The 17576-nt window shown below is 36.8% G+C and overlaps 1 protein-coding gene across 1 annotated transcript in view; it reads right to left on the bottom strand.

The window, feature by feature from the left end:
• The window catches only part of LOC144218270 (exocyst complex component 2), a gene marked incomplete at its 3' end in the record, with an annotated part of 168588 nt that overhangs the window by 19445 nt on the left and 131567 nt on the right, over positions 1-17576 (bottom strand). The window contains exons 14-17 of the mRNA XM_077748126.1: positions 7589-7654; positions 7255-7412; positions 6748-6869; positions 5213-5274 (exon numbers count right to left, since the gene is read on the bottom strand). Coding sequence (XP_077604252.1) covers positions 5213-5274; positions 6748-6869; positions 7255-7412; positions 7589-7654 — 408 coding nt within the window. The remainder of the gene's footprint in view (positions 1-5212; positions 5275-6747; positions 6870-7254; positions 7413-7588; positions 7655-17576) is intronic.

A 17576-nucleotide genomic window follows, 5' to 3' on the forward strand; every position in this document is an offset into this window, starting at 1 on the left:
AAACACAAAAAAAAAAAAAAAAAAAAAGAATATAGGATAAAATACCAACTACAATGAACTATTTCAAGAGGCATAATGTTTGTTAAATATTTGACCTTATGCCTCTAACCTACCTGCCTCAAAAGGTAGGAAAATCTAAGAAGTTAAAATAATAATGGTGAAAATTAAATCTAAAATTCAACTGTGGGTAATAAAATCTTTAGTTAGATTTCTTGCATTAACATTTGGACTAGATTTTCTTAATTCCTTTTCATATCTACAATAAATGGATAAGAAATAGCAGAGAACTGAATTAGTAGTTTCAGTTAAATTGGGGGTAATGATAGTCTAAATATATATTTCTTTTTTCTAAAAAGAAGCAGAGCTATTTCTGCATATTGTCAATGAATCATCCAACGTAGCTGACTACGGAGTTATCACAAATCATTCCAGTTCTTATGGAAGAAAAAAATTCTCAGAATAAGCAGTAAACATTTTCAACATGAGAAGAAAACAAGATGCTTTCAAACAAGCTGTTTCAGAGCACTGAAGTGATGTTCAAATTAAATATACACTACTTCAGGGGTGTCTGGGTGGCTCAGTTGGTTGAGGGACCAACTCTTGATTTTAGCTCAGGGTTGTGAGATTGAGCCCTTAGTTAGACTCCATGCTGAAAATGGAGCCTGCTTAAGATTTTCATTCTCTTAATGGGCATCATCTTAATACTGTTGGTGGGAATGTAAACTGGTGCATCCCCTCTGGAAAACAGTGTGGAGGTTCCTCAAAAAATTAACAACTGAACTCCCCTATGACCCAGCAATTACACTGCTAGGAATTTACCCAAGGGATACAGGAGTGCTGATGCATAGGGGCACAGGTACCCCAATGTTCATAGCAGCACCCTCAACAATAGCCAAATCGTGGAAAGAGACTAAATGTCCATCAACTGACGAATGGATCAAGAAGATGTGGTTTATCTACATATACAATGGAAAACTACATGGAAATGAGAAAGAATGAAATCTGGCCCTGTGTAGCAACGTGGATGGTACTCAAGGGTGTTTTGCTAAGTGAAATTAAGTCAGGCAGAGAAGGACAGATATTATGTTTTCACTCATTTGTAGAAACAGGAGAAACTTAACAGAGGACCATGGGGGAGGGGAAGAGGAAAAAATAGTTAAGGAGAGGGAGGGAAGCAAACCATAAGAGACACTTAAATACTGAGAACAAACTGAGGGTTGATGGGGGTGGAGGAGAGGGGAAAAGAGGTGATGGGCATGGAGGAGGGCACTTGTTGGGATGAACACTGGGTGTTAGATGGAAACCAACTTGACAATAAACTATAAAAGGAAAAAAAAGTAAATACACATTAAAAATGATTTTTTAAAAAAGATTCTCCTTCTCTCTCCCTCTAGACCCCTCATTCTTGTTCTGTTTCTCTATGAAAACAAACATAGGGAAAACCCAAACCTAAATAAATAAACAAACTAGCAAACAACTTAAGCTGAAATAACATAGTGAAGCAAAGTTTAATGTTCATTTCTTTTCTTCTTTTTTAAATTTTTATTTATTTATTTTCAGAGAGAGAGAGAAAGTGCTACCAGCATGAATATTGATGCAGGGCTCAGTCTCACAAACTGTGAGATCATGACCTGAGCCAAAACAAGAGTTGGGTGTGTAAATGACTGAACCACTCAGGCACCCCTACGTTAGCATATTTCTTTACCAACATCTGGCTAGATGACACAATGGCTAACACCACAAGTTAACTTTCTATGGGTCATCTATCCACAAAGTTTAGTCTTCTAGCTTGTATGTGTGACAAATATGAAATTAGTTATTCTATGGTTACAGTTTGTTATCATTGTAGTCAAACTTTAAATTGCCTACAAACAAGTTTCTAAGTAACCATTTCAAAGTATTTTCAAAGAGGTTTATTTATTATAATCAAACAACCAAAGTTAGATGCGGCAGCTACCAAATAAGCACTAACTGGGAGGGGGGAAAGTGGCTTCTTTTAAAACTATATGGCCAATGGGTTGCCTAGCTGGGTCAGTCAGAAGAGCATGCGAACCCTTGACTTCAAGTCATGAGTTTCAGTCCTACACTAGGTGCAGAGTAAATATATAAACTTAAAAAAAAGAAAAGATTACATGGCTATTATGTGACAGAACTAAGGACTGAACCAAATTATGATTCTAAATCCAGTAGAGCACATTTTCCTCCATATCATCACTGTCCATAAGAAGTATAATTGTGAGCCACAAACACAAGTCATATATATAATTTAACAGTTTCCAGTAAACACACTAAGAATATTAAATGGAAAAAATTAATTTTAATATAATTCATGTTATACTATAACAAAATATTGTCTCAACATATAATCAATAAAAAGTTGAGATATTTTACATTCTTTCTTTGTATACTGAATCTTACACAAGCCATGTCTAAAATGACTGCTGTACTGGACCATGCAGGTCTACTCCACATCTCCTTTCTCTAAATATTTAGTATGACAGAATTAGCTATAGGATAGTTTGTATACAAGCACAAATAATTATGAAAAGTAGAATAAGCCAAATAAAACTAATTTTTATTAAAAACAAATTCTTTAAAATATAATTAAAATAGATTTATTAAAAATAAATTTCCCTCATTTCAAACATGATTTAATTTACAAAAATTTGGAAGTAAGCACTGGTGTTCTAAACCTAAATCACATTGTTATATAAAGGTATATTTTTAGGGTACTCAGGAGGAATAGGAGGAAAGAATTTCAATTTGTCAAAAATTTTCCAACTCCCAAAGTGAGGCTCTCAATAAGTACAGCAATTATTTTAAAAAGTGCAGCAATTTGAAGAAATGAAGAAATACTACATGAGATCATTATGTCTCAACAATCTCTATTCACCATTATTTTGTAAATTTGGGCAAGTCAAAACTATTTTATTCTAGTTTTCTCATCTACTAAATAGGCAGAAACCTGACTCCCTCCTCCAGATTTATTTTCTCCATTTTTCTTACTAAGGTAAAACAGAAATTGTTGGGATTAGCAAAGTGCTCTGCTAAAAAAAAAAAAAAAAAAAAAAATGCCATTTTTCCAGCCTCCACAACAGACAGGGATGGGCATGTGAATCAATTTTAGCCAATTAGATATAGGAAGAATTGTCAGCTACTGCTCTTGAAAAAGTGCTGGCCTTTTCTCATGACAGAAATAAGACCATGGTGGTTGGAACTGCAATGGCCTTCCTGTGATCATGAGGCCATCCTGAGACAGAAGCCACAATAAGGATCACAAAGAACAAAATCAGAAGGAGCCTTGTGTACTGACTGCATGATTAAGCTGCCAAACCAGTCCTAATTCCTTTAATGTTAGATGAAAAAGAAATTTGGGGTGCCTGGGTAGCTCAGTCAGTTAGGCATCTGACTTTGGCTCAGGTCATAATCTCACAGTTTGTGAGTTGAAGCCCTGTGTCAGGCTATGTGTGCTAATAGCTCAGTGGAGCCTGCTTTGGATTCTGTGTCACCCTCTCTCTCTACCCCTCTCCCACTCATGCTTGCTCTTGCTCTCTCTCTCTGTCTCTCCCCCCCACCCCAGAAATAAAATAAACATTAAAGAAATTTTTTTAAGAAGAAAAGGAAACTCCCATCTCCTTTAAAGACCCTGCATGTTTTAGCAGCTGAATGTCAATTTAACTGACACACCACCTATAGAATCATCGTGGGTGGGAATTGATGAGACAGATGTGAAAACACGATAAATCATGAAAACCATTATCAAAAGTATTTTGAAAATCTGTAAGTCCCATCTAAACAGATGATGACTCTAAAATGAATAGACCATCTTTATAATTGCCTGCCTGACCTAGTATATATCTGGAGAGGTCAGTTATTGTTGGTTTGTTTTATTTTGGGTTGGGGTCAGGAATAGAGGTTTGTTTTTTTCTATTCTGCTTTTCTGAAAAATTCAAGTTATGGGGCGCCTGGGTGGCTTAGTCGGTTAAGCGTCCGACTTTCACTTAGGTCATGATCTCGCGGTTCGTGGGTTCGAGCCCCACGTCGGGCTCTGTGCTGACTGCCAGCTCAGAGCCTGGAGCCTGTTTCAGTCTGTGACTCCCTCTCTCTCTGACCCTCCCCTGCTCACGCTGTCTCTCTCTCTCCTAGAAATAAATAAAAAAATAAAAAAATAAAATAAAATGAAAAATTCAAGTTACTGGGAAACTTAGAATGAAGCATAATCTATTTTATTTTATTTTTTAAATATAATTTATTATCAAGTTAGCTAACATGCAGTATATATACGAAGTGTTCTTGGCTTCAGGAGTAGATTCCCATGATTCATCACTTACATACAACACCCAGCGCTCATCCCAACAAGTGCCCTCCTCAATGTCCATCATCCATTTTCCCCTCTCCCCTGCCACCCCTCCCTCCAACCCTCAGTTTGTTCTCTGTATTTAAGAGTCTCTTATGGTTTGCCTCCCTCTCTGTTTGAAACTATTTCTTTTCTCCTACCCTTCCCCCATGGTCTTCTGTTAAGTTTCTCAAATTCCACATATGAATGTGAAAACATATGGTATCCATCTTTCTCTGACTGACTTCACTTAGCATAATACCTTCCAGTTCCATCCACACCGCTATAAATGGCAAGATTTCATTCTTTCTCGTTGCCAAGTAGTATTCCATTGTATATATAAACCACATCTTCTTTACCCATTTATCAATTGACGGCCATTTTGGCTCTTTCCATATTTGGCTATTGTTGATAGCGCTGCTATAAACATTGGAGTACACGTGCCCCTATGGTTCAGCACTCTTATATCCTTTGGATAAATTCCTAGTAGTGCTATTGCTGGGTTGTAGGGTAATTCTATTTTTAATTTTTTGACAAACCTCTACACTGTTTTCTAGAGCGGCAGCAGCAGTTTGCATTCCCACCAACAATTGAAGCACAATCTATTTTAAAATGTAATGCAAACAAAATACACTGGCACATGATGAAGAAAGAGCACCCTAAAAGAAATCCACTGTTTTTATTTTTTTAAATATAAAAATGTAGTGTTATGCAAAAATGAGTCTGAAAAAGAAAACTTTTAAGTTTATTTTTCTGTTTCCACAAACGACTTAAAATTACAATGCAAAGAATATATGCTCCCTATTAAAAAAAAACACACTTATGTTGAATATGATATCCACTAATGACTAATCATTGAAAAGTATTTAAACTTACAAGAGAAGTCAGTCCTTCATTATCAACAATCCAGTCTTCCTTTTCAGCTAATCTCTTTATTTCTATGGGGAAAATAAGCACACAGGTACTTTTTATTATAATTTCTCATTGAACTTTATAGAAATAAAAATCTATAAAGGTTGTGGTTTTTCATTATTTTATATAGGTTGTGAAAAAAAATGGAAGTAGGTAATCGGTATAAGACATATTTCTGGTAGACTCAAGTTTTTAAATGTGTATTATTTTTCTGGATTTTTAAAAATACAATATTAATATGAATAAATTTAGCCCAATTTGAAGACTGTTATTTATTAATATAAATAAATTTAGCCCAATCTGGAGACTGTTTTTTATTAATATAAATCAATCTTGCCCAATTTGGAGTTGGCTTAATGACAACTTTTGACAACTGCTTATTACTTATTCAAAGAGCATTCTTGATATTTAATATGTACAAAATAAGCTACAAAATATTTTTCACAAAATACCTGATGAAAAATTTATATTTTAATTCTATATACTTCTGATGATTGGCAGATTGATTCTCACTTGGCTAAAGGAATGCTACTTGTCCAAACCTTTAGCATTTCAGGCTGTTTCAGGTCCTTGAGGGGAGCAGGTAATGAATTCAGAGGACACTGCTGTTTCCCACCTGGATTCTACTCTTTTTCTATTGACACAGTATATTTATTCACCAATTCTTAGAGATGTAACCTTCTTACTTAAAAGTCTTGGTGACAATTATGGCTTATGTCATTTATAATGATGTTCTTGATTGTTTCTGGCAAAATTTAATATCCAGAAAGTGGCTTTGTAAAGATAACCTTGTCTTTTGTGATTGTGTGTACAAAATTTTTCCTGAAAATTCTAAAAGGTATAGAGAAAATGAGCATCGTCTAAAACTTCTACTATACAGAAAACTGTCGTTAGTTAGTGTTCTTCTGATTTTACATTGATATTTCTAAATATTTAAAATGTACACACATTTTCAAATTGGGATCATCCATTATATTCATTTTATACTATACTTTTTCTACTTAACATTTGTCATAAGGATGTTATATCCTTAAATATTTTCAAATATATCCATCTTAATTTATGCATGGTCTGGCATCTCAAGTAAATAGATTTGAAAAGATATTCAAAGAAGGAAAAAAATTCTAGGGGTGCCTGGGTGGCTTAGTCAGTTAAGCATCCAACTTAGGCTCCAGTCATAATCTCATGGTTCACGGGTTCGAGCCCCACTTCAGGTTCTGTGCTGACAGCTCGAAGCCTGGAAAGCCTGCTTCGGATTCTGTGTCTCCCACTGTCTCTGCCCCTCCCCTTCTCGTGCTCTGTCTCTTGCTCTCTTAAAAATAAATAAACATTAAAAAAAAAAAAGAAGGAAAAAATTCTATTGAGCAGCTTCTGGTGATCTAAAATATTCAAGTTTCCATAAAAGTAATTTTCTCATTTTCAAGGATTAGGAGCTAGAAAGAGGTGGGATATTCAGATAATCATTGTCCAGCAAATGTCATCAATTTCTCTTAACATACCTTCTGCTGTATGTTGCAATGTGATCATCACACAACGTACTCGGAGATCCAAAATGAGATCCTGGATAGTCTGTAACATGTCATTAGGAATTTCAAGGGCAGTCAATGATTCATAAGTAAGCCTATAAAAGAGACACAACGAAACAAAAGTGAGTAGATTGGGATCTCAAAGCAATTTCTGTCATCAGTTTGGCCATTCTATAATGATGCATTATGGAGGCTATAAGCTACAATATTATATTGAAAGCAAGGGGAAAGTAAGACCGTAGCAGTAATTCTAATACAACAGTAACACTGAATTAAATAATAAAAAAGATACATTCAGTACGTATTCTTATCAAACATAAGCAACAGGAAGATTTAGGAGCTCAGGTGCTAGAGGATACAGAGGCAAAAGGACAGAGTAAAATTCTTTGTTGAACATGTTTTTCTTTTTTTCAAAAAGGCAAAAAAAAATTTACTCCTTTTTAGAAGATATTCTTCTTTAAAAAGATATTCCATATTTACCTTATGGTCTGAATGACATGAGCCAGCCACAGTCCTGAGAGCTCAGACTTCACCTCCCAGCCTCCATACTGCCTCAGTCCACACTCGGGGATGCTAAGTGGGAGCAGGGCTCCGCGGATCAACTTCACAAGACAGTGCATTACTTCTTGAATCATTTTCTAGACAATGATCAAAGTATAACTGCATTAAAAGTCATTCATTTGATTAAATTAAATCAACTAAAGGAATCTGCCTAACAATGACGAATAGTTTGAATACATATAAAGTTTTCTAGCAACTTTGGTTGAGAAAATCCTACCTTGTGAAAAAGTCTACAAACTTATCCTTAACTTACCTTAAAATCATTTTGTCTTTGCCTTACATTCTTTGATCTTTCAATCTGGCCTGATTTCTCTGCAGTCTTAAAAATCAAAACAGCAAAATAAAATATGTTAGTTGTCTCTAGAAATAATGTATAAAAATAAGAAATACTTTAGCAGCTATATATAAAGAAAGCATTAGATATAGTTGTAACTCGATTGAAAGGAATATATAAGACAATCTAAGATTTTGATTTCAAAATAGACTTAATTAAAAACCTTTTCTTATTACAAGAAGTTACTTATCCTCCTAAAACCTTTAGGAACAATTCCTATAAATAAACCTAAGCATCAAGCTAAAATTACCTTTTCTGTAGGTGAATTTCATGTGCTATGTTCATTAACAATTTTATATATGTTTAAACCTAAATCATAACTATGACAACATTTTCAACACTATTTCTCATTAGCTAGTAAAGAAATAAAAGGAGGAGTAAACTCTGGATTAATGTGTAAGTATCTTAGGCTATCCATTCCCTTACCTTAAACATTTACAAATAAGCACTATATTTGGCATTTTAGTTTTACAAAACTAAAAGTCATTATTCTTTTATCAGGAATTTTACTGTCTAATTTAGGAGAGAATAGATTCTGGAATCCTAAGACTAAATTTTTATCTGTTTACTGCTAGCCATATTTTCCTTTGATATTTCTTTGTCCTTAAAGTAATATGTGGAAGATTACACTGATTAAAAGAGCGATCTATTCTATTGGATTTCAGTTAACTTTTTATTCCCAAACTTTCTAACAACTAAATATTACCATATAATATGCCTGGGAAGGGCAAGCCTAGAAAACTTTCCAAATAAAGGAATAATAATAAGATGGTATGTAAAGGATGTACATCAATAATAAGATTTGAAAGAAAATTCTTATAATTCATTAACATAATGCAAAATTATCCTTTAAAGTTAAAATGCTTATGTATTATTGGTTAGAGACATGTCAAAAAAACTTTCAAGTTAAGAAAATTGCATCATACGGGCGCCTGGGTGGCTCAGTCAGTTAAATGTCCAACTCTTGCTTTAAGCTCAGGTCAAGATCTCAGTTGGTGAGTTTGAGCCCCACACTAGGCTCCTCATTGACTGTGGAGCCTGAGTGGGATTCTCCCTCTCTGCACTTCTCCCCCTCTCTCAAAATTAATCTTAACAAAAAACAAAAAAAGAACAATTGCATCATAAACATTTATGATATTGACGTCAAGTTAATTTTAAAATATAATGTTATATTTTTTGTATAAGCTAGAAAACAATGTATAGAGTTCATTATTATGATGAATATTACTAAAGTGAAAGAGTAAAAGAAGGGTAAGGATTTTAAATGTTTTGTACAAAGAACATCAGATGTACCTGATAAAAAGTAGTCAACATACATATACATAATTAGCTTTATAGGCTCTGATTTACATTTATTTTACAATTTTATATTAAACTGTAGCTTTTTATCATTTAAAAAAAATTTGGGAGGGGTGGCACCTGGGTAGCTCCGTCAGTTGGGCGTCTGACTTTGGCTCAGGTCATGATCTCACAGTTCCTAAGTTCGAGCCCTGTGTCAGGCTCTGTGCTGACAGCTCAGAGCTTGGAGCCTGCTTCGGATTCTGTGTCTCCCTCTCTCTCTCTGCCCCTCCCCTGCCTGCACCCTGTCTCTCTCAAAAATAAACATTTAAAAAATGTTTAAAAATTTTTTTTGACATCTATTTTTTTTTGAGAAACCAAGAGAGACAGAGTGTGAGCAAGGGAGCGGCAGAGAGAGGAGACACAGAATCCAAAGCAGGCTCCAGGCCCTGAGCAAGCTGTTAGCACGGAGTCCGATGCAGAGCTCCAACTCATGAACCGTGAGAACATGACCTGAGCCAAAGTCTGACGCTCAACCAACTGAGCCACCAGGTGCCCCTATCTTTTGTCTTTGTAGAAATGCACTTTTGCTTTAAAAGATCAAAGTTTAATTTTTGAAAAAACTAAATCTAAAATTCACTTCACTAATGTCAACAAACCAATTCCTAAAATTCATTAGACAACAACACTCAAAATTCTTTGAACACAGGGATTTAACTCAGAAGCTGATGCTTTTGTCCCTTTATTTTTAAAACAAATGAGAAGTAATTAAAGTGTTTTAAAGCAACAGTGAGAAGTGACTAGAGGAGCTAATATTAGGAGCACAGCTAGCTAAGAAGATGCAACACTAACCTAGGTGAGCAATCATAGCATCTTAGACAAAAGGAGGCAGAACACGGGCTTCCAATGTAGAGTTAACTGATCATGGCAGTTCTGCTGGGTGTTGCAGTGAGAAAGGAGAGATGTCAAGAGCGACTGCCATCTGAGTCATGACCAGTCAGGTAAGTCCAACTGGCCCTGAATGTCTGTTAGCTTACTTTCTGTTTCTGTCAAGTGTGATACTCTGATTCAAAGTAACACTTTGGGCAATATAGTGGCCTAGGTGTAGAAAAACAAATGAATGGCCACAGGCTTACTGAGGTGATGAATTAGCTATTCTCTAAATATTGCAGTTTGCCAGGTCTTAGTCCTAGGCACTTTTTTTCTCTATATACTCTCGCTAGTTTATTCTCACAGCTTCAAATATCATTTCTATGTAATGCCTTCCTATTTTGGATTCTGCACTCATTTCCCACATGTGTATGTAGGGGGAGGGGCCTCCCCTCAAAAACAAGCAGTTTTCCAGATACCAGCTGTGGGCAGTAAGTGAGATAATTCATTTTAGAAATACAAAATAAAAGCTGTGCTGTCTAGTAAGAATAGGTTTACAACCTATTGGAAATATGTACAAACTGCCCCCCAACAATGCAGTCCCAAACCCTTAAGACACTTGACTTCCTGGTTCTTCTTCCTCACCCCCGTCTATTTCACTGGCTTATTTTTTGCAGGCTTTGCAATGAGCACGCCTCAAAGAAGTGAAGTCTCTGGGTCACCTCAAGTAATGTACATTTGTTTCAAACAGACTACTTTTTGGCCTTACATGTGCATAGGTGACTTCCTGGTAAGGCTATAACCTCTGTAGTACTCAGCCAATGAGGAATCAGGAGAGGGACTACACACCAGGAAATAAACTGCCTGTTGTAACTGCCACCTACTCTTGCAAGACTGTTGATTAAAGCCTTGCTTCACTGTGCTCTGAGTCTCCACATCCCTCCTTTGATTGGGGCAGTGGGCTTAGTTCTCACACCAGCTGAGTGTCCTACAATTCAACTCACTTCTGGCACTATCTACCTGGGGATAAAGTGAAATCCCACAAGGTAAGGGCTTAGTCCTAAAATATCCATGCCACCCTCTCCCCCCAACACTTAGATGCCAATTTCAAGACCCGGTTGTTACCTGTGCTTCTGACCTACTGGCCTCAGATTGGAGATACCCATGACTCACTGCTTAGGTTCAAATAATTTGTTAGAATAGCTCACAGTACTCAGGAAATGTGTTTACTCACTCAATTACCAGTTTATTGTAAAAGGATATAACTCAGAAATGGCCAGGTAGAAGAGGTGCATAGTGCAAGGTATGGGAAAAGGGTGCAAAGCTTCCATACCCTCTCCAAGCAAGCCATCCTCCCTGAAACTCCACACATTCACCAACCTGGAAGCTCTCTGAATCCTGTCCTTTGGGTTTTTATGGAGGCTTCATTATATAGGCAAAACTAATAAAATTACTGGTCATTGTCAACTGATTCAACCTCCAGCTCCATTCCCCTCTCTAGAGGTCTGAGGGTGAGACTGAAAATTCCAACCCTTTCATCCTTAGGTAGGGACAAAAGTAACATACAATGTAACATAACATAACAACAACTTTTTGCACTCCTCACTCAGGAAATTCTCAGGGTTTAGGAGCTCTGTGCCAGAAACCAGAAGACAAATAATATATTTCTTATTATAAATCACAATGTCACGTTTCCAAACTTATATCTCCAACACAAATCTTTCCTCTGAAGCCCAAATTTGAATTTCAGATTGCCTACTTGATGTCTCTTCTTGAATAATTCACAGGCATTTCAAATCCAACACATTAAAAGTGGAAAACTGCATGTTCTTCAAGTCTTTCTGATGAGGGACCATAAGGCAGGCAGAGGGCCAAACACAAGCTAGCACACTCCCCACCCTCAGGTAGGACATATGTGATATTCCTCAGGTACTCCTGGATGCCCAAGAACAAAGGAAAGGAAAGGAAAGAAAACAAATGGCTAACTGATAGAGATCATAGTCATGCAGGGCAGTCTCCATCAGTTTATGAGTATCTTAGTAAATTACAAGAAAAAGGCAATCTTATAAATAGCCTAATCTCCAGAAACCCATAGACTCAAGTTTCCCAGAGTCCTTTGTATCACCATCCCCTCCATTGTGATGTGGGGAACAAAGGTAAGAAGAAAATGGCAGGTAAAATTACATTTCTTTATAACCTGCAGCCCATTGGCAAATACTTGAGGCAAATACAGAGTGTAGTATTTCTTCAGGAACTGCCTACTATCTATCTTAATGTTAATATTTTGCTAGAGGGAAAAACCACCTTAGCTTGACAATAGCTAGGCCTCTAGTAATGTCAGTCTTTAGCATATGAAAGTCTCTTTGAAAACTTCCCTTTTGACTTTACCTTCCCCAAGTCTCTATTACATAACCAGCCATAGTATGACAACCCCAGTGAAGCTCTTTCTTCCCACAGGTCCTGTCCGAGTGGTACTTTAATAAAATCACCTTTTTGCCCCAAAAAAGAAAACCAAAATTGGAGGCATCCAATTCCAGACTTCAAGATGTATTACAAAGTGTAATCATCAAAACTGTATGGTTCTGGCACAAAAACAGATACTCAGATCGATGGAACAGAATAAAGAACCCAGAAATGGACCCACAAACATATGGCCAACTAATCTCTGACAAAGCAGGAAAGAATATCTAATGGAATAAAGACAGTCTCTTCAGCAAATGGTGCTGAGAAAACTGGATAGCAACATGTAGAAAAATGAATCTAGACCACTTTCTCACACCACAAAAATAAATGCAAAATGGAAAGACCTAAACATAAGGCAGGAAGCCATCAAAATCCTAGAGGAAAAGCAGGCAAAAACCCTTTGACCTTGGCAGCAGCAACTTCTTACTCAACATGTCTCCAGAAGGCAAGGGAAACAAAAGCAAAAATGAACTACTGGGACCCCACAAACCCCATCATCACTCCAAAATTCATAATTTCTGACTTTGTAAATGGCATACCTACTCACTCAGGGGTCTATTTGGTAGCTCCATGTTAATTCCTGTCCTTATCTTACTCACCTGATTCATCAGTAAGTTTGGTCAACACTACTTTCAAAATACAAATGAAATCTATCATTTTCTTTCCAACTCCACTAACAAACCTTAATCTAACCACCATCATTTCATATCCAGACAGCTTCAAAGCTTACCCACTTTGGTTTTTATTCCCTGCCAATTCATTCTTGAACAGGTAAACAGAATGATGTTTTTAAAACCAAAACTCTGGTCAGGTCACTCCACCACTTAGAGTCTATCCATGGCTTCCCAACACACCTGGAATACAAATTCCTTACCATGTCTGTACAATGAAGCCCTGTCAGTTGGTCCCTGCTCAGTATACTAGAAATGTTATGACCTTCTGTTTTTCAAATATGCCAAACTTTTTTCCTTGGCTTTGCATGTGCCATTGTCTCTGCCTAATACATTTTTTTCTCCCTGATTCTTTGTGTGGTTGTTTCCTTCTCATGCTTTGAGTTTTGGTTTCAATACCATCTCCACAGCGAGATTTTCCTGGACCTCCATCCCACTACTGATATTCTTTATCTTAGAACCCCTATTTCTTTCTCTTACAGCTGTTAGCAAAAATTTAGGATAGTTTTCTAAAAATCTATTTTGGGGACCACCTGGGTGGCTCATCTGGTAGTGTCTGACTTCAGCTCAGGTCATGATCTCATGGTTCATGAGTTTGAGCCCTGCACAGGCTGAGCACTGTACACAGAGCCTGCTCCAGATCCTCTGTCTCCCTCTCTCTCTGCCCTTCCCTCACTCATCTCACTCTCTTTCTCTCAAAATAATAAACATTTAAAACAATTTATTTTGGTTCTGTCTCTCCAGGAGGGGAGAGGTCATGTTTATCTTGGTCACTTTTTTTATATGTGTGTGTTTGTGTGTGTGTGTGTATATATATATATATATATTTTTTTTAATTTATGCATGTGTGGGTTATGTGTATATACATGTATATGTGTGTGTATGTAAATGTATCAGTGCCTGGCACATAGAATGTTCAGGGTACTCATTAGATATTTGGTGAATGAAGGATCACTTAGGGTTAAGGTTAGTGTTCTTCAGGACCTCCTTGGATATATTTCAGAAAGCCTGATGGCCCTGAACAGTACTATAATAATATGAAGATTTTCTTTAAAAAACTTGAAGTCCTGGGTCTCTACATGACAGACTGGCCCTTTGAAGGGGATACGCCAGGCATAATCTTATGATATACTCCTGAAAAGTCCAAAAGACTCACTGTTCTCCTGGATATTTAAGATATCAACAAAAGGGACAAGTAGAGGCTTAAGAATTTCCTGTGAATATTAGGGGTGAGGAGGACCTCTGTACGTGTGGAATTCAAATGTTGCTGAGAAGCACTGCACCTACTGTAATATTTGGAGGCACAAAAGGACACTGGAATTCTATACTGCAAAATCTAATTTAGGACCTTGTGATGGTTAATTCTATGTGTTAATTTGATTGGGCCATAGGGTGATCCCATATTCCTCTAACATATTATTCTGGGTAAATCTGTGAAGGTGTTTTTGGATGAGATTAACATTTGAATTGGTAGGCTGAGGAAAGCAGGTTGCCTTTCTTAGTGATGGTGGAACCCACCCAATCAGTGGAAGGCCCAAATAGAACAAAAAGGCTGACCTTCCTTCCAGTAAGGGGGAACTCCTCTAGCTTGACTGCTTTGAATGAGGACACTGAACTGAAACACTGGTACTTCCTGGGTCTTAAACCTCTTGGCTTTCAGACCAGTACTACATTATGGGCATTCCTGGGTCTCCAGATTGATGACTGCAGATTTGGGGACTTGTTAACCTCTATAATCACATGAGCCAATTCCTTATGGTAAATCTTTCTCTTTATATACACAGTTGGAAACAGAATCAATATCCTGTTGTTTTTGTTTCCCTGAGCCCTAACACACAGCTGGTTTAGTGTGCTGTGGACAAAGGGATGAAGCTCTGAAATAAAGGCGTAATTTGTCTCAATAATGAATGAAGCCAGTACAAAACTCTAAGTTTATTGATCAGTTGGGGCCTTTCTAATTATATCTTTCACAGCACCTAATACTGAACTCTTTGTTCAATGGGCTAGTTATTTCACAGCTGTTCTGTGAAATATTTTTAAATCAAAGAAAAGAGTGAAAATCAATTTTTAAAATTTGATTATTTACTAAAATTAAAACTAAATTTTGCCCACCAAACAGGTGAGTGCACGATGGCTTCTACTAGACAAAATAATTTATAAACTTCAAGGACTGTTCTCCAAATATATAGAAAGTGAAGGGGGACAGGAATTAATTGCAGGGCATACCTCTTAAAATTATTAATTAAAAAAACAGGTTACTTATTAATTTAATTTGATGAAGAGTCAAACATCTTTAACATATTGAACTATATAATATTTGCCCTATTTTTAGAAGAAAACCTAATTTGGGAACATAAAGCACATTTTAATCTACGTTTTATGAGTTATGCAACTTAAAAAAATATCAATTACTAATGTTTAAAATTATTTGGATGCTTTACAATTTTTCATTCCAAGTTATACTATATGTAAAATATATCTAAAGGTGAGATCTCAAGCTACTATTAACCATTTCGTTAACTAAAACCCTTAACTCTTTCCTGCACACACAGACCAAAACTACTTTGTGGTAAGACCAACGGCTAGATTTCACTGTTTTGATTCACATGTTACCTCACGTGGGCATGACTGGTTTGAAGAATTATTTTTTAAACTGTTGGAAACTCCATCAAAATCTTTAACGGATGGGCTCTTAATAATGCAAAATAGTTTTATAACTAGAAAAAAATTTTTCAGGTTAATTTTGTTTAAATATTACAGAACTTCCTTGTATGAACTTAAATAACAACTATCAAAAGCCTCAGAACTCTTCCCAGTTTTAATTTAATTTCTAGGATTTCACTAACAGACATGGTAGGCATACGTTCCTAACTCATCCATTCCTTTCTAGTACCTTTCAGTGTCTTTCTAGCTTCCAATAGAGGGTAAATAACTTTAAAAAATGCCCAGATCCGTATAGTGAATTACACTCAATTAACGATCATTACTATAAATTCTTAAAAGCTTACAAATACCACAGACATTTCCAATTCAGTACAACTAATGTTTCACTGAAATATCCCAGATCATGGGGTGCATGGGAGGCTCAGTAGGTTAAGCATCCAACTTCGGCTCAGGTCATGATCTCACGGTTTGAGGGTTCAAGTCCCACTTCAGGCTCTGTGCTGAAAGCTCAGACCCTGCAGCCTGCTGCAGATTCTGTGTCTCCCTCCCTCTCTGACCCTCCCCATTCACACTGTGTCTCTGTCTCTCAAAAATAAATAAACATTAAAAATTTTAAGATANATCCAATTCTTCATTTAGGCTCCAGTCATGATCTCTCACATGAGACTGAGTCCTAGGTGGACTTAGTCAAGAGACTGAGCTTTCAGCATGGAGCCTGCTTGGGGTTTTCTCTCTTCCTCTCTCTCCTCGTCTCTCTCTCTGCCCCTCCCCTGCTCCCATTCTAATTAATTAATTAATTAATATAAAAACCCAGATCAAAAATTGGGAATTTTACTAACTCCAGAAAGACTCAAAATAAGGCAACTACAATCCTTGTGTAGTTCCTACCGGCCACTATGGGAACCAACTGAATTGGAAGGAAGAAACATCTGACTAGAAACAAATAACTAGGTTTAAAATCCATTTCCTAAGGTACTAATTCTTTTAATTAGTCAATCTATCTTGAGATTATTCAACATGACTCTAGTAGCTGATCAGTCCACTATTTCTTAATGCTACTAAACTTTATTCCCTGAATACCTATTACGTGCCACGCCAATGAGATTTCAAATACTAGAATAAATATTTTTTCCAAATAATAAGAGCAAACTTTCATTTATCTGCTGGACACTGCTATAAGCACTTCACTGAATTTAACTCGTTTAATTCTCAAACCAGATCTATGCAACCAGGCATAAAGAAGTAAAGTTATTTGCCTAAGGTCACAGCTAGTAAGTGATGTATATTGGATGTTTCTATTAAAACACTAAACTTCATGTTCTGTGAGAAGAGGTGTGCACACAATCTGTCCAAGGCATGGAAACATCTACCTTTCCAGTCCTCATGAGCAATCAGGATTAGAGATGAAGCAGATATGAAGGGGAAGTTATGACATGATATGGGTGGTACAGCTGTCCCCCACTGTGGCAGAGGACAAGAAATCCAAACTGTCCTCAGCACACAGTCATACAACTCTCATGCAGCTGAGAGGAATAAAAACTGCAAGCTGATGGAGACATGTCTGAAAGCAGGATATTGAGAAAACTTTTTTTAGGATACCAGAAAAGCTAAAATTAAAACATTCTCTTCCCTGGTTTGGGAGGAGCTAAGGTGGAGGTTTGTAGAAAGATCCTAGGTCTTGTGCCCCAAACACCACTAGATAACTATCATATCATTCTGAATACCCAAAAATCAACCTGAGGACTGAAAGAACAAACTTTACAATTAAAGGGAGGGAAGAGGCCACATCGAGGAAGATAGGAAGTACCGAGATGTGGCTGGAGGAATTAACGGATCTCAAGTGCTACAGAGGGGAGGGAGCCCTGGTCTTGGAGAAAGGCAGAAGAGAGAGTGGAGTGCACAGGGAAATGCATAAGGAAAACACTTCCCCAAAGCCAGTGGCTGGTAAAATGAGAGGAGCT

This window comes from Crocuta crocuta, unplaced genomic scaffold (genome assembly GCF_008692635.1).
Source record: "Crocuta crocuta isolate KB4526 unplaced genomic scaffold, BGI_CrCroc_1.0 scaffold471, whole genome shotgun sequence".
NCBI classification, from domain to species: Eukaryota; Metazoa; Chordata; class Mammalia; order Carnivora; family Hyaenidae; genus Crocuta; species Crocuta crocuta.